Source organism: Mya arenaria, chromosome 4, assembly GCF_026914265.1.
Source record: "Mya arenaria isolate MELC-2E11 chromosome 4, ASM2691426v1".
Taxonomy (NCBI): domain Eukaryota; kingdom Metazoa; phylum Mollusca; class Bivalvia; order Myida; family Myidae; genus Mya; species Mya arenaria.
The window spans coordinates 72,993,381-73,018,272 of NC_069125.1; the positions used below are offsets into that span (position 1 = coordinate 72,993,381).

The 24,892-nt window shown below is 37.6% G+C and overlaps 2 protein-coding genes across 4 annotated transcripts; one reads left to right on the top strand and one right to left on the bottom strand.

Annotated features, from left to right (window-relative positions):
* Positions 1-26: 26 nt before the first annotated feature.
* On the bottom strand, positions 27-10,339 carry LOC128230260 (transcriptional adapter 3-B-like). 2 transcript variants are annotated; one of them, XM_052942373.1, is made up of 10 exons: positions 10,298-10,339; positions 7,813-7,958; positions 7,370-7,560; positions 7,002-7,124; positions 6,540-6,789; positions 6,267-6,351; positions 5,459-5,574; positions 4,891-5,001; positions 2,687-2,880; positions 27-482 (listed from the first exon to the last, which is right to left on the bottom strand). In XM_052942373.1, exons 2-10 carry the CDS (start codon positions 7,910-7,912, stop codon positions 354-356), a joined length of 1,299 nt encoding a protein of 432 aa, XP_052798333.1. In that variant the 5' UTR covers positions 7,913-7,958; positions 10,298-10,339; the 3' UTR covers positions 27-353. The 2 variants fall into 2 exon arrangements, with proteins under 2 accessions (XP_052798333.1, XP_052798332.1); XM_052942372.1 differs by having other exon boundaries at positions 6,540-6,795.
* A 210-nt stretch (positions 10,340-10,549) lies between these two features.
* Positions 10,550-24,167, top strand: LOC128230259 (uncharacterized). Of its 2 annotated transcripts, none has more exons than XM_052942369.1 (9): positions 10,550-10,682; positions 17,346-17,556; positions 17,750-17,948; positions 19,079-19,273; positions 19,476-19,583; positions 19,670-19,873; positions 20,399-20,540; positions 20,861-21,012; positions 22,653-24,167. In XM_052942369.1, exons 1-9 carry the CDS (start codon positions 10,675-10,677, stop codon positions 22,757-22,759), a joined length of 1,326 nt encoding a protein of 441 aa, XP_052798329.1. In that variant the 5' UTR covers positions 10,550-10,674; the 3' UTR covers positions 22,760-24,167. The 2 variants fall into 2 exon arrangements, with proteins under 2 accessions (XP_052798329.1, XP_052798330.1); XM_052942370.1 differs by lacking the exon at positions 22,653-24,167 and adding an exon at positions 21,634-21,680.
* Positions 24,168-24,892: the final 725 nt, after the last annotated feature.

The window sequence follows — 24,892 nt, forward strand, 5'->3', positions numbered from 1 at the left end:
TTCCATTCGGAAGCAAAAATCTCATGTGTATACAAATATTTATTTCCCAAGTCATAAAATGAAACAGCCATATAAGATACCATTCATAAATAGTATGACTTGTAACACTTGAACTTTGTACACTGTACTTATCATTGTTCTCATGTTGAACACTTCAAACACGTTATAGTCGACGAGTAATTCTGCTAATTACATTGTCAGCTGCAGATTCACTACAACACATAAATGTGTAAACTTCCTTCGTGCAAACAAGTCCTTATGCACATTAAATTGCTTGTTTCAGATATTACAAGCTCTGACCAGCGACAATAATCACTGTTCGCTAATACCCAGTCCCTGGTTTGTATCAAGGTTCATATATCGAGGGCTTTCACAATTGGTTCCCGGTCTTTCAACACTTTTATCACTGTCTCGCGCTCTTTTTTTGTTGGAGTTTTCTTCTTCTGCTTTGCAAGCTGGATTTTCCTGTATGCCTCCATCACCTGGTTGGGTTAATATTAAACAAACAATAAAATGAAGTTACAGGTCAACAATCTATATCCTATCCTTTATGAAGAAATGTGAAGTCTGCATAAATCAAAGCCCTCATTCATAAAAACTTACTATTAATATGCTTGAAAAATAATTACAAAACATTATAGTTTGTTTCCAAGTATTGTATTAAAGTTATAGCCCTGACGAGAAAAAAGGACGAAAGGACCAACATAAATGGTTGATCAGGATTTTCCTTCTTTAAACAATCAAGCTCAAATCAGTAGGTGTTTTTATGATTTTTTCCTGTAGAAAAATAAGCCCTTATGCCCCTAGCCCTTAAGTCAGTAAAACCCCAAAACCATGTAGGGGCAAACAGACGGAATGTGCCCCTAGCCCTTAGGTCAGTAAAACCCCAAAACCATGTAGGGGCAAACAGATGGAATGTGCCCCTAGCCCTTAGGTCAGTAAAACCCCAAAACCATGTAGGGGCAAACAGATGGAATGTGCCTCTCTAGCCCTTAGGTCAGTAAAACCCCAAAACCATGTAGGGGCAAACAGACGAAATGTGCCCCAAGCCCTCAGGTCAGTAAAACCCCAAAACCATGGAGGGGCAAACAGACGAAATGTGCCCCTAGCCCTTAGGTCAGTAAAACCCCAAAACCATGTAGGGGCAAACAGACAGAATGTGCCCCTAGCCCTTAGGTCAGTAAAACCCCAAAACCATGTAGGGGCAAACAGACGGAATGTGCCCCTAGCCCTTAGGTCAGTAAAACCCCAAAACCATGTAGGGGCAAACAGACGAAATGTGCCTCTCTAGCCCTTAGGTCAGTAAAACCCCAAAACCATGTAGGGGCAAACAGACAGAATGTGTCCCTAGCCCTTAGGTCAGTAAAACCCCAAAACCATGTAGGGGCAAACAGACGAAATGTGCCTCTCTAGCCCTTAGGTCAGTAAAACCCCAAAACCATGTAGGGGCAAACAGATGGAATGTGCCCCTAGCCCTTAGGTCAGTAAAACCCCAAAACCATGTAGGGTCAAACAGACGGAATGTGCCCCTAGCCCTTAGGTCAGTAAAACCCCAAAACCATGTAGGGGCAAACAGACAGAATGTGCCCCTAGCCCTTAGGTCAGTAAAACCCCAAAACCATGTAGGGGCAAACAGACGAAATGTGCCTCTCTAGCCCTTAGGTCAGTAAAACCCCAAAACCATGTAGGGGCAAACAGATGGAATGTGCCCCTAGCCCTTAGGTCAGTAAAACCCCAAAACCATGTAGGGGCAAACAGACGGAATGTGCCCCTAGCCCTCAGGTCAGTAAAACCCCAAAACCATGTAGGGGCAAACAGACGAAATGTGCCCCTAGCCCTCAGGTCAGTAAAACCCCAAAACCATGTAGGGGCAAACAGACAGAATGTGCCCCTAGCCCTTAGGTCAGTAAAACCCCAAAACCATGTAGGGGCAAACAGACATAATGTGCCCCTAGCCTTTAGGTCAGTAAAACCCCAAAACCATGGAGGGGCAAACAGACGGAATGTGCCCCTAGCCCTTAGGTCAGTAAAACCCCAAAACCATGGAGGGGCAAACAGACGGAATGTGCCCCTAGCCCTCAGGTAGGTTAAACCCCAAAACCATGGAGGGGCAAACAGATGGAATGTGCCCCTAGCCCTCAGGTAGGTTAAACCCCAAAACCATGGAGGGGCAAACAGACGGAATGTGCCCTTAGCCCTTAGGTCAGTAAAACCCCAAAACCATGTAGGGGCAAACAGACGGAATGTGCCCCTAGCCCTCAGGTCAGTAAAACCCCAAAACCATGTAGGGGCAAACAGACGGAATGTGCCCCTAGCCCTCAGGTCAGTAAAACCCCAAAACCATGTAGGGGCAAACAGACGGAATGTGCCCCTAGCCCTCAGGTCAGTAAAACCCCAAAACCATGTAGGGGCAAACAGACGGAATGTGCCCCTAGCCCTTAGGTCAGTAAAACCCCAAAACCATGTAGGGGCAAACAGACGGAATGCTTGATTTTAATATGACCACCTTCAGTAACATTAAATCAACAAGAGATAATGAAGATAATGCTATACAATAAGATCCGGCAGGCTACCCTGTTCTTATTTTAATATATAAATAATTTTGAGATATTCAACAACATGCTGCAATTGTAAGCTTTAATCCAAACTCTGAAAGCCCAACCACTGGAAGTATTTGTGGACCAACCTCTGTATCTGAGGTAGAGAGTTTCCTGCGCAGCTCCTGTTGATCGATCTCCTCCCGAGCGAGCTTGTACAGTCGCTTGGTGGCCTGTAGGTTGTGGGCGCAAATGTCACGCAGCTCCGCCTGCTTCGCTCTCAATTCACGCAGGATCTCATCATTCTCATCATCCTCCTCATCATCATCAAAATCCAGGATTCCTAAAACACAACACCCATGATGTTAACAGCAAACAAAAAACATGCAATGCAATATAACAAAGTTTTCACTGATTGACAGAAGAACTTAGCCTGTATTGTGAGTCAGCTTCCACTTCTTTTTATTTTTTAGGTAATATTGGCCCTAGGGCCCTAAATGCAATTCCGTGAAAGGATTAACTATTCCTACTAGTGGAGTTTTGTCACACTATGTAGCTCAAGATAATCTGTATCAACTGAGTAACAGTGACCTCGAACTTGACCCTAGGGGCTTTTGACGCATCTCCATGAACTCTTACATCAACTAAGTATAGTCACAATTTGTCAACTGCAACTTATGATATTCAGTCACACCTGTTTTTCTATTTAAATTTTTAGTAACAGTTACCTTTACCTTGACCCTACAGGCTCATAACGCAATCCCATTAAAGGTCTCCATAAACTTCTCCAACATACCAAGTTTGGTCACAATATGTCAAGTCTTACAATATTTATTCTGTTTCAACCGATATTCTATTTTTAGTAATGGTGGCAAAAACTCGATCTTATCAAAGGTCTCCATAAACTCTTCCTATGTACCAAGTTTGGTCAAGCTATGTCATCTCTAACTATATAGGTTTCCAGTTTCAACTGTTCTATTTTCAGAAACTGTGACCTTGACCTTAGGGGTCCCAAATGCAATCCCATGAAAGGTCTCCATAAACTCTTATATACCAAGTTTGGTCAAGGTATGTCAATTCTAAAGTTCAGTTTCATAGGTGATGCTGCCCGCCTGCCTGCCTGCCTGCCTGAACAAGACGTATGTTATTGTAATAAACCTGGTTAAAGAAACATTGATCATTCTTAAAAACTTGACATTCTCAGAATTGGATTTGGAGTGCACATCATAGTCAAACTAATTTAATTAGTATTTCTTTTTACGTCACAGACAGCATCAGCTGCTGCCAAAAATATTTGCAGACAATTTTTTAAGTATTTATTATAAAATCATGATGAAACTTGGTGTTGGCAAGTTCAGTCATGGGGTAAATTGCTTAAGTTACACCAGATAATAAAAAAAAGTTCTCAATTTAACTCAAAATTTTGCAACTTTTACTTTAAAATGCAACTAAAATTCATGCTTTTCCGTGAAAAAATGAGTTTTATCCATGAAATAACAAGAGTAAAAATATGAATATGATACTTCTCCGAGAACAAAACTAGATCACCACTTTTGAATAGGGATGGCAACGAGTAGAAAAATTAATACTCGAGTACTCGGACGATCGTTCGATCGAGTACTCGATTACTCGGAAAAATTGAATATGTGTTCGCAAAGACAAGATTGTATATACATGTATCGTTAATGACGTATATTGTGCGTTGGTCGTATTATTGGTCATTTTCACCTTTAAAGTAAACTTTCATTACGTATTTTAACAAAAAATGATATAAAAAGAAAACAAATGTTGTTTCAGGCTTTTAATTTGTCTTATTCGTTTCATTTTATACAAGCATGCACTGCAGAAATGAACAACAATCAGAATTACAATGAACGAAAATTAAAAGCATACATAAAAATAGTGAACGAAATTCAGTTGTTCAATATAATTGTGTAGGTGAAAGTACCTCTATCAAAACTTCGCTAATTGTCATCAGTGCTAATTTGAAAAAGGGGTCCTTTGTTGACAGTTTGCAACTATCACAACAACTCTCAACTAATTGATTGAGGTCAATTGTGTACACAGCGGGGATTAGAGGGACCGTTAATTGTCCTCTTGGCAACTAACCAGATCTGATATTTTGTCTGTAAATCATGTATTTGGTGATTTTTATAGATTTTTTTAAAAAAAAATTCCGAGTACTCGAGTAGTGATTGACGTTCGATCGAGTACTCGAGTACTCGTTGCCATCCCTACTTTTGAACCAGTAAATGTTGCCAAAAACAATCATTTGATATTACAAAATAAAATATTGCACTGATATCAGCAAATATCCTCTATATGTTGCTTTTAAGGTGAGACAAAACCTGACCTTGCTCCTCCAGCTCACGCTTGATCCTCTTCTCCAGGTGGGCTGTGTTTCCCAGGTTCAGCTGTTTGGCAAGCTCCTTCGGTGATATTGCAGCAGACTCATTCAACGATTCTGAAAAAACATATACACACAAAAATAATATTAAAATGTTAACTGAAGTCTCAATATTTCAATTTAATTCTACTTAATATTTTGTTACAACGATACTCATTAAGCTTATTTACAATATGATGTTTGAATGTAGTCATTAGAATTAGACTCAACTCAAACTACGTACCCAGTTCTTGACTTCTGTAATTGACATAAAAAATAACAATGTCAGATCACCCTAGTATGAACATTCATGACTATTTAAGCAATGCATGATGGGGCTATATGTTGGCTACGTTATATTCAAATTTGCCGGCTTGTGCTTATTTGGAAGACTGCTACATGTTGTTAATAGACTTCACTTTTTCTGCATAAGAGGATTACAAAACATGAAGCAGCATGTGAACCCTGGGATTACTATCACTTCTGCATACAACTCTTGAGAGAGATTCTAAACAGTTACCTAACCTGTACCTACCATTTTCTGTGTAGTCTGTGTCCATGTCGTCATCAATGGGTGCCATGATGTTCTCCTCGATGAGAGCTGACACCAGCCTCTGGGTAAGAGGACCGAAAGGCGACTCATCAAGTAACCTAGTTCACACATAACTATTTTGTAGTCATAACAATCATAAACACTTCAGATACAAATCTTTTTTAAATGTGTAAGTTCATTAACAGACTGTATATTAAAACTGTTGTAAACTTGTTGACTGTTTAAGAAGTTATATATTATTTCTTACTGATGTTCAAATATTAGGTTAAATCAACAAAAAGGTATATATCAGTGCTCCAGCTAGGCCTAAATAGCAGGGTGGGGCACCCTGCTGCCCTTTTCCAGCACTCTGCTGCCTTTTTACTTCACCCTGCTATGCCCTTTTGTTTGACAGAGTCAATTTTCAGAAATAAGTATGAAAATAATAAATATACATAGTTTTGACACTAAATTAAAGAAAACAGCTAAGGTATTCATAACTAACTATTAAAATAGAAAGTAATTACAACAAATACACAATAAGAATTCAACATTGGCCCTTGCAAGTGCCCGATCAAGGCTCATTGAAAGTGCCCTTTTTAACCTAGCACCCTGCCCTTTTCAAATCCTGGCTGTACCACTGATATATAACTATAAAAATTATAAAGCTCTACTAGTTTTCTTGGTTGTATCATACCTTATATATTTCCAATCAAAGCACATTCGAAAGGAACTGTATATTGAAACAAAGAAAAATTGTTTAATTAATCAACAACTTACAATCGTCATGAATGTCATAAAAATTTCATACCCAGCATCAGCAGTTTTTAGCAGACCCGAAGCCCCATTGGATTCGGGAGTTATGCCATTACTTCGTTTATCTGAGATCTTTGCCCCTAAAATTCAAATCAATAAATTTTATGTGAAAGTTAACTATGAAGCAAAGATGACTTCCAGTTCAAGATATTTAAAAGCTAACCAAATTTCAAAGAACTTTGGCATAATCAATATAAACAGAATATGATGCAATATGGTACAGGCCCCATTCCAAAGAGTCAAATGAAGCATGAAGGCACAAGTGCACCTTGTTTCTGTTCCTCCATCATGTCCTCCTCGGCCCACTTCTCACTGTAGTGCATGCCAAGAGGAGGAACCTTCAGGTACTCTGAGTCGTCCTCATGTGAGCGCAGCAGGTCCTCCAGAAACTTGAGGTTCTCCTGTGTGATGTCAGCACAGTATGGCTCCACTGACGCCCAGAACTTGTTCACAGCATTGTTCTTAGGTAGCTTCGAGATTTCCACTGGTGGTGAGTCCACTCTATCAAACTCTGGAACCTTTATCTAAAAGCATTACTTTTGAAGAAAAATCATACATCAAATTTTTCAGTCCATGCTTAATGAACATTTGTACGATAAACCATGCAAGTCACTTATCAATTCCTTGCACTTTTGACACAGAACAATATAGGTAACCTTTGTAAACATGGTATGAAAAGAAGTTACTTGATTAAGAAAATCTATGATAAGCTCTGAATAATCAATCATACCTGTCCTATTTTAGTTTTTAGTTTTGTTGCGACTGGCATGACAGGTTTGCCAGCAGAATCCTTGAACTTCTTGCAAGGTTTTTCATCTGCACCTTTACCACGCTTTCCCGGGGTTTCTGGTTGCTGAAAGATTCATGTTTGTTCTATAAAATAAAGGTATGCATGAATAGGATTATTAAGTCAAATTTCTGTTATAAAAATAGCAACTTGTCATTTTTTTTCCTCAATGAAAATACATCCACACAAATGTCCATATGACTTGAGGTGAACTGGGCATAAAGGGAGACACTGTTTCAGCATGCATTCAGCCAAGACTAAGCTGTTTGCTTCAAGACAGAAATCAATTTTTATTCAAAATTTCAACTTACAACTTTTCCACCCTTGGCTTTCTGTAATGGCTTTATGTCTCCATTTTTCTCCTGCCAGTTCTGGAGGATTTGTATCTCATTCTCAAGGACCTTGAGCCTCTTGCCTACAGAGTTGAGAAGTGTCTCGAGGTCGACCTGGATCCCATCTAGCTCCTCCAGGCCTATACTCTCCCCTTCCCCACGTGACAACACTAAAACATCAGAAAACACTTGTAGGCATCTTGAATATATGGACTGATTAGACTAAAAAAGTAGTTCATATAATCTACGATATAAACTTTTAATGTATTAATATCAATGGGGTTGAAAAGGAAGCTTACTTATAAATAAATAGTTATCAGCTATTAACGTTGTACAGGAAAAGGAAGCTTTCTATCTACCTACCTATCTACCCTACCCAACCCCATCTATGTATCTATCTACAGCATGCCAGTTTCACCTACCTGCAGTATATCTTGGACAGAGTTTCACATGGTCTATACACTCAAGGTCTGGAAAGAGCAGTGGACAGTCCTTGTCCTGTGATTTACCCTTTCCTTTCATGGTTTTAATCTTCTACCCTGTCTTGTCATTTGGTATTTTTACCATCCTAAAATAGGGAAAAAATACATCAATAGCAGGGATGTGAAAATCATAATTTTTACATTTGATATTAAGTTTTTATTTTTTGCCGTGGAAAGACCAAGCAAACTTTTGCCCTCGGCTGATACGCCTTAAGTCAAAACTGACTGGTTCATCCAGTTGCCCGATCTCAAGCAAATAGTTTTTGATTATTAACACGATGGGACTCGCTCATGCTTTTGTAAAATAGTCTTTTTTATGTATGACAAAATAAAGTTTAGCAAATAATAATAAGTGTTAAAAATAAGATACCAAAAGCTGGAATCCTTCATCAAATGTTAATATTTGACCAAAAATTGTACTTAAAGACCACATATTTCATTGGCGTTAGGGCTTTGTTGTTGCATTATTTATTGATTGAAACTATCACATGATGTTGTCAATGTATAAGTAAAAGGTCAAAATATCCATTGCTTATGTAAAAGTCCTTGTGGCCTAGTGGTTGAGGGGAATGAAGGGTATAGAAGTTATTTAATAAATATCCCAACCTGCACTAAACCTTTAACCTAAGTTCCTTAGTCAATCAGGGGCTATAATTTGTATAAAGGATAATATGGAGTTATCTAACCATTATGTGATGGCCCCTAAACAACTGTGTGAAGTATAAAAGGAATTGAATGAAGGGTATTGGACTGAGAAGTGAAAATTATAACTTGCCCTAAAATTTAACAGGACGCCGACGCCTACACCGACACTGGGGCGAGTAGTAAAGCCCTCCTTATTCTTCGAATAGTCGAGCTAAAAAAATGATACAAAAAGTGTTTTTCCAATGCATTAAACTAATTTTTAGTCAAAGAACATGAGTGAGTCCCTTAAACTGACTGGTAGGCCATTCAATATGTGTATAATATTTAATGAAAAACAACCAATCATTAGTTTAACAATTTAATTCCCCTTACTACCCCTCCAATCAATGTTACCAGCCCTCCCGTTGCCTTCCTTTTTGAAAGCCAAATTGATTTTTTATGAGCTTTTCTTTACTACTGCTCCATTGTGTAAGTCTATTTAATAATATTTGTGGATATATTCTGAAAGGATGTTTTTAAGTGTAATTTGTCTATAATTTTTGGGTCTTCAACATTTCCTTGCCTTTAAAGACAGGAACGATAATGCCTTCTCCAAAGGGTTTTGGATATTCTCACATTGTAAACAGTAAAAATATGATTCTAGTTTCCAAAGAAACTTTGCTATGTGGGTAAATATATTCTTATAAATTTCTGGGATAATTACACAAAAAATTGTGCTTATTTTAGTGAACTCAATTGATATGTTGAAGGTTTTCTGGGTTATCTAGAAGAACAATTTACTCAAGGCCCGGAAAAAAATTAGCAGATTTCCGATCAAGAAACCTGAATCTTTTTAGTTTAAATACCATGGTAAAATAAAAAGTACCTTGGAATATGTGCATTTAACAAACTTTAACGTTATTGAACGAACATTATACTTAAACTGGTTGACGGTACATTTCCAAACAGGGCACAAATCCCGAACACCAGCTCAAACATGTGTGTGTTTACCGTGATCGATTATTCGATGATCTAGATCAATACAAAGGCATGCCTTGGTCACACTTGCGAGGTTTTATATTGTTTTGTTGAGTATTTTTCAAAAAAAAATGCCATTCAATGTTTATACGCTTAAAGATCAAAATGTAGCACACAGGGGAATGATGTCAGAGAGGGCGCACGCGCATCTTTAGATTTTGCAGTTATGTTGACCTACATTCAAGATATTTATAAATAGAAATCACGGTTTACATTTTGAAGTGAATGTTTTGAAAAAACATCGGAAACAATAAATCACTTTACAGCTAAGTGTTTATTTACTATAGCATACTTTTTAATCATATTTGTATGACCATTTTTTTTGCTTTTCAAGTGTTCGGTATTTGTGTCCTCCATAGCATAATTTTAAGGGTGATTTACTGTCCATAAAATGAACGATTTACAACATAAAATTGATGAGATCATGAATCGGTACTTTGACAGCTGTTTTCACATGAACCAAAGATGTTTCATACGAAATTTTAAGTTACTACAACAAAAACTCTCCAAGATAATTGTAAAAAAACTCAAAAAGTGTTCGGATTTGTGACCTAAGCCAGTAACAGACAATGAAACTTCGCTATCCGATTCAGTTACCTATCCGTATAATCAGAAAGTTACAATTTGGAATACAAGCGAATCAATAAAAGTAGTTCGGCGGTAAGTGACTTAAATTACAAAATCACAGTACATTGCGAAACTTATCAAGATATTTTACATAGTGTTTCATGCATAATATACAGGTAGTTAAAGCTTTTAAAACCTTTCTACTTTTAGCCGGAAGTGGCAGGTGCTCGAATGTAGCAGTTAACAAATTTGGTCGGTCATAAAAATATTCGGTGATCACCTAGGCAGTGTCTTCCCCTAACAAGCTTGGAGTCAAACATCAGCGTGACCCTTTCTGATCAGTAACAGTACTTTGCCATGATTATATATCAATGCACATATTTTGAGAGATCATTACTTACGAGTTTGGTAAGTAAGTTCTGTACCGGGTACAAATATGTGATTTAATGTTGAGTGGGGTTTAAACAATCAGACCCACTTGGGATGGGTTTTTTTGTGTGAAAACGTTGTCTGCCGCCGCCCCCAAGGAGCACATAGTTAAGTCATTTGTTAAACTTTTTTGTTTAACATGACATGAGCAGGTACGATGTTGTGGTTAATTGCTGTTAAGTAGTTTCATGTGTAATACTGCCAGAAATGTGTTTGTTTACATTTTAAAAGTAATGCATATCACTAGCATTCGGACAAAATGTTTCGGACAGGTCACGTCGAGTGCATAATAATTATGTTCAAGATAAGAGCTAAGTTAATATTTAGATACATACATGTTACCTATAACAAATCTTACTCCTTGATGGTACAATATGAAAACTAAGCTTAAGTTCCTAAAAGCATGAAAAGCGTATGAGTTATAGCCAACTTGGGTTACAATGTTTGCAGAGTACATGTATGTTGGAGCTGCAAGTATGTACTAATCAGCTAAGCGTTTCTTTATGTGTAAAGCACATGAACACACATCAATCACAAACAAATATCATCAGTAGCAAAACAGGCAACTAAAAAGCAATTCAAGCATAATGCACCAGTCAATTGTAACCACGCCTCCCCCCCCCCCCCCAGGTCCGGGGGTATACCGGGGAAAAGGGCCGTGTTTTAACTTTCCAGGTGGCCCCGCAGAGGGCCGGGTGACCGCGGTGGTTTTGTCATAGCGCCAAATAAAGCCAAGATTTGGCCTTATATAGAGTCTCTGGGGTGCGGGGCATTTGGCCGGGGTTTAACCATCGGTTCGTCCGGGATTGGCTGGACCGAAAGTCAAAGTCCCGGCTATTCCCCGGTTACAAATGACTGGTGCATAAGCAACAGTAGTAACAACTACTAGAGTAATTGGCAAGCACAAAAAGATGGTGGGGAGGGGTACATTTTAAACAACTTTTTAAATAACTGGGCAAAAAACTATCCAGTTCATGTATGTTGCCACCAGTTGACCATGGAAAGGTCAACATTTTATGCCTTCCACACGATGAGCAGGAACACTCTTCTCCCTGCAAATATTAAGTAGAGCGCAAAAGTGGTTAAAAGAAGAGGCTTTTCCAAAGTCATCTTGGAGCTGATATGGAGGCAGTATTCCGAAAATATTTCTATCCATCCTTTTTCTGTTCTTTGTGGTGAAATTTCAACAATATGATTGTGTGTGTTTAAAATTATAATTAACATGTTTATAGTTCACAAGATCATTTAACTATTCTGGAGACATATTGTTTAGAATTGTATATGTTTCTTAGGCATTTTTTTGTTCTTAATCTCCTGGCTTTCAAAGGAATAAAACCAGATATTACAAGTAACTGTACTTACATGTAGCTGCTAGTATATTCTTCATAAACAAATCTTAGTACTCTTTCTTGAATTTTCTATATTTTTCTCGTGTTTGTTTCATTAGTAAAAAACAACTTTAAGCTGCACTCTCACAGATTGAAGGTTTTGACGACTTTTTATTTTTAGCTTGACTATTCGAAGAATATGGAGAGCTATACGACTCACCCAAGCATTGGCGTCGGCATTGGCATCACACCTTGGTTAAGGTTTTGCATGCAAGCACACATTAGGTTTTTATCTCAGCAACTACTTGAGGTATTGCATTGAGACTCTATACAATGGTACTCAACCATCCAACCTACTTAATTAACCAAGTTAGAAAACTCTAGTTTGCATTTAATGCAAATAAAAGGCCTTTATTATTCGACTTAGAAATTCTGGTTAAGGTTTTGCGTGCAAGCACACATAGGTTAATATCTCAACAACTACTTGAGGTATTGCATTGAGGCTTAATACAATGGTACTCAACCATCCAACCTACTTAATTAACCAAGTTAGATAACTCTAGTTTGCATTAAATTCAAAAAATGGCCCCTTTTTATGCCCCCGAAGGTGGGCATATTAAAATCGCACCGTCCGTCCTTCCGTCTGTCCGTGTGTCTGGCTCAATAACTCGTGTCCGGGCTGTAACTTTCCCTTGTACAGACAGATTTAAAAATAACTTGCCACATGTGTTCGGCATACCAAGACGACGTGTCGCGTGCAAGAACCGTGTCCCTACCTCTTAGGTCAAGGTCACACTTAGGTGTTTATTCACAATGGAATGCTGCATATAAGGACATAGAGTATAGGTTGTCGTGTCCGGGCTGTAACTTCCCCTTGTATGGACAGATTTTAAAATAACTTGCCTCATGTGTTCGGCATACCAAGACGACGTGTCGCGTGCAAGAACCGTGTCCCTACCTCTTAGGTCAAGGTCACACTTAGGTGTTTATTCACAATGGAATGTTGCATATAAGGACATAAGAATGTAGGTTGTCAAGTATGTGTGGTATTTTTTATGCAATTTAAAATAACTTGCCATATGTATTTGTTTGATCTTTAACTTTTCATGTACTGACCTTGTTCATAGGTCAATGTCACATTCGGGGGCATTCGTCACATACTGTGACAGCTCTTGTTTTGACATAGAAATTCTGGTTAAGGTTTTGCATGTAACCACTTTTAAGTCAATACCTCAGCGAATACATCATGTATTGCATTGAAACTTTACACACAGGCTTCCAACCATTTAACCTTCTTCTTTAATCAAGTAAGATAACTCTATCTTTCATATTATGTCATTTTTGCCCCTTTATTATGAGACTTAGAAATTCTGGTTAAGGTCTTGCATGTTAGCACACATAGGATAATATCTCAGCAACTACTTGATGTATTGCGTTGAGACTTTATACAATGGTATTCAACCACCCAACGTAATTGAATAACCAAGTTAGATAACTGTATTTTGCAAATAATGGCCCTTTATTATTAGACTTAAAAATTCTGGTTAAAATTTTCCATGTAACCACATTTATGTTAATATCTCAGCACATCATGTATTGCATTGAAATCTAATCTAACAGTGATCTATGCATGTTTCGCCAAAACTTTTCAATCCTTACATTGAAAAGCGGCGGAATAGTCGAGCGCGCTGTCTCTGTGACAGCTCTTGTTTGTCTTGGAACGAGCCAATTTTTGCGAAAATCCATGGAAACCAGTGATATAAGACTGCTGGCAAAAAAATTAGATCGCATATTTTTATATTTATAAGTTAAAAAAATAATGTTTTATGCATTTTTCTTAAACCGTTAGTAACAGTTTAAGACATTGAAAAATGATTTTCGAACGGAATTATGCAATTCTGCGTTCTGATCTTTTTTTCAGCATTCTTTTTATCATTGGTTTGCAGATATTTACGCAAAAAATTGCTCTTTTCAAGAGAAAAAAAGTCTCTCACACTGTGAGAATGCAGCTTTAAAGGGTTAATCTATCATTTTTTAATATACTTATTAAATCGGTCAAACAGGGACTTAAATAAAACAAAGTATTGTCGTCTGCATACATGTATAACTGACTCCTATTAATGAAATGAAATATATTTTTGATAAAAAATATTAAAAAGTATCGGTCCGAGTACTGAGCCCTGTGGAACACCTTTTTAAACATTTGCACTCTGTATACCGTCTTTGATTCGTATCATATGTTTTTGTTTTATGTATTTCATCATTTATTTAATAAAACATCCATCAATAAAACTGAAGTTATTGATATCGTAAGTAAGATTACATATTTAGGTATTTTTTTACCACTACAGAGTCATTTTTGAAGCAAAAAATGTATTGAGGGCCAAGCACTTAAAGCAATTTTTGCAATGAATAAGTATTTACATAAATTTTCAGATCTATCAGTGTGTCATAGAACTTTTTGATAAACTTTTTACTCCCAATTTAAATTATGGAAGTGAGGTCTGGGGGTCGTAAAGGGAAATGCATTAAAAAGAGTTCATCTTCATTTTTTTAAACGAATAGTTGGTGTAGAAATAAATAAACAAAGTGATTTTATATATGGTGAATTGGGGCGAACTGACTTTCAAGTGAAAAGGTATTATAACATAGTTAGATGTTGGTTCAGGTTAAAGATTTTGAAATCCAAACGAAATAAACATGTGCCACACGTTTATACTATGTGTCCTATCCACATCGTAAATCTTGGTGCTCTTAATGTTAAAGGATTCATTGTGTTCTCTTGATGTTTGGCTTTTCCAAGATGTTGGCAATGATAACATTTTTCTCGCAAATGTACGACAACGCTTAAAAGATCAGATTATTCAGGGCTGGAATGGAAGATTACAGGATTCCACCAGGGCTAATTTTTATAGATATATAACTTGTTTTTTTAAGCCTCAGCCATATTTAGATGTAATAAATATTAGTAGATTTAGAATAGCTTAAGCAAATTTTCGAGTTGCCTCACATAAACTATGTATAGAGACTGGAAGATGGGATAGACCTGTATCAATACACGTACATAATAGAAAATGTATCGAATGTAATATTTTAGAAGACGAATACTATTTTGTTATTGGATGTCCATTTTATAATGATAATCGAAAATCTTTATTGCCATCCTATTATATACGACATCCTAGTATGCTCAAAGGTATAGAATTAATTAACACTGTAACATGTGACGTCTAACAAGCCCAACAGATCCCTTCAGAGAAAAGCATGCTCGACCCTTAATATACAGTAAATTCTCAATCTACACAGAACCCGGGCTTTGCTAATTTGCATATTACAAACCAAGTTAACATACGTACTATGAACGTACTTCCGTTTATAACGGAATGTTATACTATGAACGCACATCCGCCGAAACATTAAAAAATTGAGTGTATTTGTTTACAAAGCTTTTCACATTATGTAAAATAGATATTTTGTAACAGTCTAGTATTATAGCCATTGTCATAAAATTTATTAGTTAATATGTTACTGCACAAGTACATATTATTTGTATTTGTCACCGTTGGGCTCTTTATGCCTCATGGGTCTACGACCTGGTTTATTATAAATAGAACATGAAACTTGAAACTTTATTCCTCCTCAAAAGTTTTGGGTTCATGTAAGAAGGTTTATAAAAACTGTTTTTAACTCGTATAATATAATTTTGATAACTCTGACTCGTATTATATCATTTCGGTAAGGTATTCCATCTTTGACTTGTATCATCGATTTAGATGCGTTTTCTTTTGTATATTTTCCCCAAGTGATTCAATGATAGGAGCGCAAATAAGGGTATGTTAACAAACGCATTTTTGCTTGATGGATTGTTTCGTTTTGAGGAGTTTAGGCTGAGTGATGTGCTACGTTCTTAGAGCACAATACCAGTAGGGTCCTAAATTGCTCTGCTAACATGTTTTTTTGCTGTATAACTTTTCCGTGTGCCATTTTTTTACGGCACTACAAAAACAAGTTTATTCTCTGTTTCATGCTATTGCTGGCCTACTGGCTTGTCGGCTTGTCACTGTTCTTAATACTTTGTATTATTTGAATTGTTTCTTATCAAAATTATTATTTAAACAAATATGTATATATATGTGTCTGTGCAACAAATGACAAATGGTGGACTTAGTATATTTTGGAGGTTTACACTCCAAGATCACATATAGGACTGAGTGTCTGCATACTTATAATTTTAAAAACAGATGCTACACAGAAATCTGAAATGTATACTTGTACACAGCAACATAATCCTGCATGGGGGTTTCCATTAATATGTTCCCAAAGATTATTGCGCAGACAGGTGGCAAGATTTCCAATCAACGTAGTGTTTTTTCATGTGAATTGTAAAGTGAAAGATAGAAGCTGACTAATATTTTCCCCGTTTTCTCTACCCATATAAAGTCAATTATATGAAAAATACTGAATCTTTATCCATCTACATTCTACAATATGAATACTTAGTAATTTCAATTATAGTTACCCTTTTTTCTCCCACTTCAGATGAGTAGATCCAATAATTTTACCATGCTAGAAATTCTTATCTTGCCCACGGGCGAAGATAAAATGCCCGTATGGAACTCCTTTTTAATGGTCACCACATTGTAATTACCTCCCTTGTTGAAGACTGTCGTCTGTAGCATCATGGAAACCTTGTCATGTGGCAATATTTAGAACGCTTATTAATTATTTCTCGCTTTAAATGTCACCATAAAACAGTTTTCACGCACCTTTCAAGAAATAATGCTTCACTCTCATCAGCACAAAAGAGTTCCAGGAAAAAAACAACATTTTTACTTAGTTTAACTGAGGTGGGAGAAAAAGAGTCTACCATAGCCGCTCGTGTAAGATAGGTTCATCCCCACCCTGCGCGTGGTCGAGATGAACCTATCTTACACGAGCGGCCATGGAAGATACTTATAATCTAAAATTAGTGTGAACGAAAATGTTAAAACCAACTAAGAAGTAATTAAGTAGAATGTGATTATTTGAAATTCCACGCAAATGCCGTTATATTTTAGCTGGTGTCCATGCATTAGCTTCTAAATGACCCACTTAATAAAACCAATTAATGACAAAATGGAAATTTGGTGGACATATTCGTGACTATAAGGAAACTTAGATGTTTCCTACTTAATTTGTATTTGGTTGACAGAGCTCTTCTAAAATATTAATTGTGAATCTGTCAGGCGACCCCGTTGGCGAAGGCATGGGCCTGAACACTTTGATTGGTTAAGTGTTCAGGCCCATGCCTTCCCCAATGAGGTCGCCTGACAGATTCACACTTAATTATTTAGAAGAGCTCTTAACTGTGGCCTGTCAATATGAAATATAAGTTTCCAGTTTCTCTGCTAAAATAAAACCAATTATGTTGGTCAACATACCTACAATCACATAGAACGTTTCTATATTTGAGTTTTATTAATGATCAATTTATTGCATCCCCCACAGAAAGGCAATGAGGTGCGGATGGAATGCGTTAGGACGGACATGGGGAGTACACAAACCTGTATTTAGGAGATCCTTCAGTGATGCTTCCCCCGAACTGCCGGACTACAATACTAGTATAAATGTCCACGAACATAAACTGACAAGGCCGGGAGGAAAACCTAATAGCACAGTTAAATGGAAGGGCCTTACAGGGTTGAAGGATAGAACACAAGTAGGTAGACAGGATACTAGTCTTTCAAAGCTTCATAACACAAACATTTATTTTTCGGATAATTGATTTGAATAATTTCTTTGTGGACATAATATTTAAAACTCAAAACTAATGTTAATTATTAGATCAACTCTTTATTAATTAGATTATCTGAATGCAGGCAAACACTTGGTCAAAAATTAGTAAATTACAGGATTCACTTGTCCCTATCACATTAAAAGAAATGGAGGAATCCGACGATTTTAAACTGACGGAAGAAAACTTGCGCAAACTAGGACAACAGACATTGACCAAGGAAGAAAGGAAGAAACGACAGAGAGCTTTAGATAACTTGGGTGTACCGAACTTCCTCGAGTTTTGTCAGATGAAAGCAGCAGAAAATGGAATTATTGGTAGGTTATCGTCCTATTCATAAATTAGTTTAATGCAATATTATCTGTTCCTTCCATGAACGAGTTTAGACATATGGAGACTTAATCCAGTTTAACTGAAATTTGTTTTGTCACATCAACAACCAATGTACAATACATCGCTATGTATAATTTCATGTATCAGTTATGTGTCCTTTGCTTTTTACACGACCGTTTAAAAGAACGGTACGTATTGTAGTTTTACCTACGGCCTAGGTGTGGACGGGCTGGCGAGTGGGCCGCCCAATGAATTAAGAAACCTTTGTTTAATCATCAACAAACTTAGTAAGAATATGTATTGGCATGATATCTTGGACAATGTCGATAACTAGCCATATCGCTTTAGTCACTCAAGAGTTATCGCCCTTTAATAATTGCAATTACCTGAAATGGGTATTATCTGCTCAATAAATTTAGAAACCTTTGTCCATTTACCACCAAGTTTGGTCAGAATGTGTATTGGCATAAGATCTCGGACAAGTTCGATAGCCAGCTATATCGTTTTTGTCACTATAGATATCGCGCTTTCATTATAGAAGTTACCTGAAATTGTCCGCCCAATAACTTAAGAAGCCCGTGTCCAATTATCACCAAATTTTGTCAGAATGTGTATGAGCAAAATATCTCAGACAAGTTAAAAACCCTGCCATATCGTTCTTGTTGCTCCAGAGTAATCGCCCTTTAAATATATAAATTACTACAAATCGGTCATGTCCGATCAATTTTCTTTTGTCCAATCATTACCTTATTTGGTCAGAATGTATATGCCCATAATATCTCGGTCAAGTTCGATATCCGGTGTTTCACTCTTTATTCACTCAAGATGAATCACCCTTTAGTTTAAATTACCTAAAACTGTCCTGTCTAATAAAGACAAACCGTTGTCCAATCGTCACCATATTTGGCCAGAATGTGTATGGGCTGTATATCTTGGTCAGGTTGCCTCAGTCATTCTAGAGTTATGACCCTTGATCGCTATCTAAATTTGGCTTAACGTACAACCACTTATCACCATACTTGGTGTCCTAGAATTAGAAAGGGCGTATTTTGTGATATTTGCAGCTCTTGTTTAATTATCAAGTCGACTATAAATTGCGCATACACTGATACAGTACCAGAGTCGACCCTCCAACGGAGACGAACAGAGGTACTGCAGGTGAATGTTGGGCTGTACTGTAACCAGGCGTGCAACCACTGCCACGTGGAGTCCTCCCCTAGGCGAAAGGAGATGATGAGCCGCCCGGTTGCTGAGAGATGCCTCCATCTTCTGGAAAACAGTCCACACGTCAAGCTTCTCGACATCACTGGTCTGCCTCTTTCGTTTGAAGAATTAAAACATACTGATAAAGTTAAATACGTCTAGGATGCGGGTTTTGATATGCTAAGGTGTATGCAGTAATACGAGAATGACATGGTTTACTGTATCTTTAAAACAACAAGACAGCAATAATTTATCGGTTTATTACTTTTTACTTACACATCCACACTGTTATTCTGTATTCATTTTAGGTGGTGCACCGGAGCTTTGCACGGATTTCAGGTTCCTTACATCTGAAGCACACAAACTGAATAAGGATGTTCTCGTTCGATCAAACCTTACTGCGCTCCTAGAACCTGGTAATATTATTTTTCCATAAATATCAAAAGTGATTTTACACTGTTTATAGCGAAGAATGTGTAATAAAATGTTTGTGTACATGTAGGTCAAGAGGACACTGGCGAGTTTCTTGCCGAGCACAGAGTGAACGTGGTGGCGTCGCTGCCATGTTATAGTGCCAAGAACGTGAACACGCAGAGGGGCAAGGGCGTGTTTGATCGCAGCATACAGGCACTGCTAGTCCTCAATGAGCTCGGCTACGGGAAGTCGGGGACGGGCCTTAAGTTGGACCTCGTTTATAACCCGCTTGGTAATTTAATACTAAATTAATTGATACAAGATGAATCAACTGTGGAGCATAATCTCTTCTATGCACAACGACGTCAAATGACAAACATACAATAAATACTACACAAACAATATAATACTCAGTACAGACGATCTACATTAATAATTTTGTCAATAAAAGTTGAGGTTAGCACACAAGTACGTTCAGCGAAATCATAGATGAATGCAATGCACTTTATATATTAAACTATGACATAAAACAACAACAACACCAATGATATTAATTGACGCCAAACAACTCAATGCTTACACAACATGAAAATGATTTAATCCGACTGAAACAAAAGAGTTGACGACTCCAAGGAGCTCTGGCCAATGCAACCGTTCAGTCACGCTCGCTTAATTATTCTGTGTACAAAACTATGCATTTATACAAAGTGATATTAGTGATTGGTCAGGTAAACATACAATAATGACTTATTTAGGTGCAGACCATTGGGACCTCTATCAAACCTCTATCTTATTCTAACTTACCGTTGTATTAAAGGCGGGTTCCTGCCTCCGCCACAGATGGCCTTGGAGGAAAAGTACCGGGAGGAGCTATGGTCAGTGTTCGGTATCGAGTTCTCCAACCTGTTCACAATTACCAACATGCCCATCAAGCGATTCGCAGACTTCCTGCACAGAAGGTATTATTTTAGTCGTGTGCCCTTGTCCATACCCATATCCATATCCTTCTAGATACCAATTTATCACATATTTTACTTTTAGTATTTTATTTCTGGCCGGTCTACATTTTAGATTTTAACGGGAATGGTGATACGGTCAGTAAAGGCAATGGAATTAATACATCTTCCACGCTATGACAAGAACAGTTTCAAAAGTTTAGTGCTGACATACTTATTATTGATTCATTATGGTATGACAGTGTTTTACCATTTCTTAATCTCCTCCAAAATGATAAGAGATGACCGTTGTATAGCCCTTGTAAAAACATTCGTTTTTCTAGGGGTGATCTTGAGTCGTACATGCAGCTCCTGGTGAGGAATTTTAACCTTGCAGCTGTGGACAATGTCATGTGCCGGAGTCTCTTGAGCGTAGCATGGGATGGTCGCCTTTACGATTGTGACTTCAACCAGCAACTCAGTATCCCTGTAGACAGTAAGGATAGATTATGCATTGCTTATACAGTATAAGAATGATTTCACTATTTGAATAGATTGAAACATTTTGAATGTTTATTTTGTGTCACTCTGATCATTATTTGGATATATTTGTCTCAACGTTGTTTGTATATATGCAGTAAACGTTCATATATCGTCTTCATGTTTTGGACCAGATGACAGAGTTTGACATAAAGACCTGTTTTGTTTTCATATTTCAGACCAGGGGACAGTGTTTGACATAAAGACCTGTATTGTCTTCATGTTTCAGACCAGGCGACAGTGTTGGAGAAAGAGTCCTGTATTGTTGTCATGTTTCAGACTAGGCGACAGAGTTGGAGAAAGAGTCCTGTATTGTTGTCATGTTTCAGACTAGGCGACAGAGTTGGACAAAGAGTCCTGTATTGTCATCAGGTTTCGACCAGTCGACAGTGTTTGACATAAATTTCTGTATTGTCATCAGGTTTCGACCAGGCGACAGTGTTTGACATAAATTTCTGTATTGTCTTAATGTTTCAGACCAAGCGACAGGATTTGACATAGATTCCTGTATTGCTGTCATGTTTCGGACCAGGCGAGAGTGTTTTACTTAGAATCCTGTATAGTATTTATGTCTCAGACCAGGCGACAGTGTTTGACATAGAGTCCTAAATTGTCTTAACCGGTATGTCTCAGACCAGGCGACAGTGTTTGACATAGAGTCCTAAATTGTCTTTACCGTTATGTCTCAGACCAGGCGGCAGTGTTTGACACAGAGTCCTGTATAGTATTTATGTCTCAGACCAGGCGACAGTGTTTGACATAGAGTCCTAAATTGTCTCTCTGGCTCAGACCAGGCGACAGTGTTTGACAAAGAGTCCTGTTTTGTCTTCAAATTTCAGACCAGGCGACAGTGTTTGACATAGAGTCCTGTATTACCGTCATGTTTCAGACCAGGCGACAGTGTTTTACATAGAGTCCTGTATTGTCTTCATGTTTCAGACCAGGCGACAGTGTTTGACATAGAGTCCTGTATTACCGTCATGTTTTAGACCAGGCGACAGTGTTTTACATAGAGTCCAGTATTGTCTTCATGTTTCAGACCAGGCGACAGTGTTTGACATAGAGTCCTGTATTGTCTTCATGTTTCAGACCAGGCGACAGTGTTTGACATAGTCCTGTATTGTCTTCATGTTTCAGACCAGGCGACAGTGTTTGACATAGAGTCCTGTATTGTCTTCATGTTTCAGACCAGGCGACAGTGTTTGACATAGAGTCCTGTATTGCCGTCATGTTTCAGATGTTTGACATAGAGTTCTGTATTGTCTGCATGTTTCAGACCAGGCGACAGTGTTTGACATAGAGTCCTGTATTGCCGTCATGTTTCAGATGTTTGACATAGAGTTCTGTATTGTCTTCATGTTTCAGACCAGGCGACAGTGTTTGACATAGAGTCCTGTATTGCCGTCATGTTTCAGATGTTTGACATAGAGTTCTGTATTGTCTGCATGTTTCAGACCAGGCGACAGTGTTTGACATAGAGTCCTGTATTGCCGTCATGTTTCAGATGTTTGACATAGAGTTCTGTATTGTCTGCATGTTTCAGACCAGGCGACAGTGTTTGACATAGAACGTTTAAACATTGACTTCATGTTTCAGACCAGGCGACAGTGTTTGACATAGAGTCTTGTGAGGACTTGCAGGATATTGTTATAGCAACTGACAACCACTGTTATGGCTGCACAGCGGGCATGGGGTCCAGCTGACAGGGAACTACTGTCTAGTAGGTTCTGCTACAATGGCAGCCACTGGACAGTTATTGCGGATACACTTGGAAATGTTTTATACATACAGCATAATGTGCTCATTCTACAATGGTTTGCTATCAGTACTTTTCTGATTTAAAATACAACTATGATGGGCTGTGCTTCATATTCAAAATCAATTTTAGTATCTTTACAAGAACTTATAACTGCAACATTGGATACCATTGCTCTGCTATGTATTAGAATGACGCTGTATTACTGAAATGAATGTAGTATATAGCCGATGGTTTATACGTTGGAGGGTAATGGCAAATCTTTTCCTTGTGGTGATCTGCCAAACTAACGGAATGAGTGTATCGATGGCTTCAATATAATGGGATGGCATGTATAAGTATGCCACTGTGTTTCATTTATACCAACATGTAAGCCTTTGGTATCATATGAATTAGAGCAGAAATGCTTTCCAAAACATATACGGGTACGCACTGAAATCTAAACGTAGATTTTGAAATAATTACTTTTGTTGTCAAGTTAGTTATAAGAACGCAGTTTGGAATGACCTAGTGGTTGTTTTTCGTATGCATTTGTTATCTATATATTATATATTTAACTCAGGTTGGTCCCTCAGAAGGCAGTGGTAGTCAGTGCTGTTATGCGTTAAACATCTTGCACAATTAATAACGTCTTATTTAATATCCACAACCTTCCATTTCTATACTATTTTTTGTAAAGATATTTCTTGAGATTTAATTTCATTTCCAATACATTAATAATTATTTTAAGTGATGCAATCAAGTATTTAATTGATTGATAGTCGTATACCGGTCATTCCCTTTTTTTACAATACTATATTAGTATTTTTTGTCGAAAGATTTCATGGTTTTACCGAACTTTTTTGTGCTTGTGTCTAAGTCAAATCTTGTTTAATTTTTGTGTAGTTTGTGCTTATGTTTTTGTTTTTTTTACAATTTACACTGAGTCATTGTTTTGTGGTGCTAAGTACATATTCAACACTGGGTGTTCATAATGGTTTGGTTTAAAATAAATAAAGAAGCTTTGATCCAAACACATTGTATTTTGTGTTATTCATTTGTGTTGAACAATAACTATTTTACTTACATTTATTATCATTGTAACGTTATTATTATAAATAATAGTATTATGTGCGAGTTTTCATTGATTTACGTGATTGCTGTGATGATTGTACAACTAAGGGAAGTAACTGCGTCTTGGAGTTTGATAATTTACATTAGCAGTGTTATTATTGATAGGTTTGTGGTGTTTACTTATATAACTGTATTTTGTAACTGTTTATACGACGGCAGCCATTTTATATTTCCAATTGTATAGTTGACTAGGTGAGTGGAACGTACAAAATAAATATACGCCAGCCTCAAACTCTCTCCAATCCTTCAAACGGGGTTATAGGATAAATTGCTCACGTTTGAGGTAATTGTAATGGCTGTGGGGCTGGCCTCAACCTGAGTTCGTCATATAAATAAATCAGCATGTCACGGAGGTATCTCCCTTCTTCGATGTCCTAGCTGGCGCGTTCACGCCACGCAGAGGTTAGGGCACGAAACTCCCTGTAATGACGACTTAATTATAGTCGCCAACTGATAAAGCCTCCACCAAGATCGGTCGGGCGTCCCTAAGAAGGCAGCCTTCATTTTTTTACAAATTATCGGCGCTGAGAAACCATCCAGATTTTATTACTCGCCTCTCTAACATCATTTTGACTTCGAAATTACTTCCCTGGCCGTATGCCCCACCCACCGGTGCTGGTAGGTTGGTGGGTGGTCATGTCCCTCTTAATCAACTTAAGTAAGTCACAATGGAGAACAAGGCGGGGTCAAGCTTAATAAAGCCATCCAGTCGCGGACAGGCCATTATCCCTTTCAAAAAAGAAAGAAAGAAGGTCCTAATTCTCCTGTTTGTACTTGCAATTACAAACTAAGGCGACCAATCTTATACAATGTCGTTTTACGCAGAGTAAAACAGCTAAACTCACGATGCTATACTTAATACTCATATAGAGCTACTAGTATTGTTCGAGTATTTTAGTCATAAAGGTGCGTTCATACTTTTACGGCTGTCCTAAATCAGTTAAAATTACATCGCGTTTCAGCAATG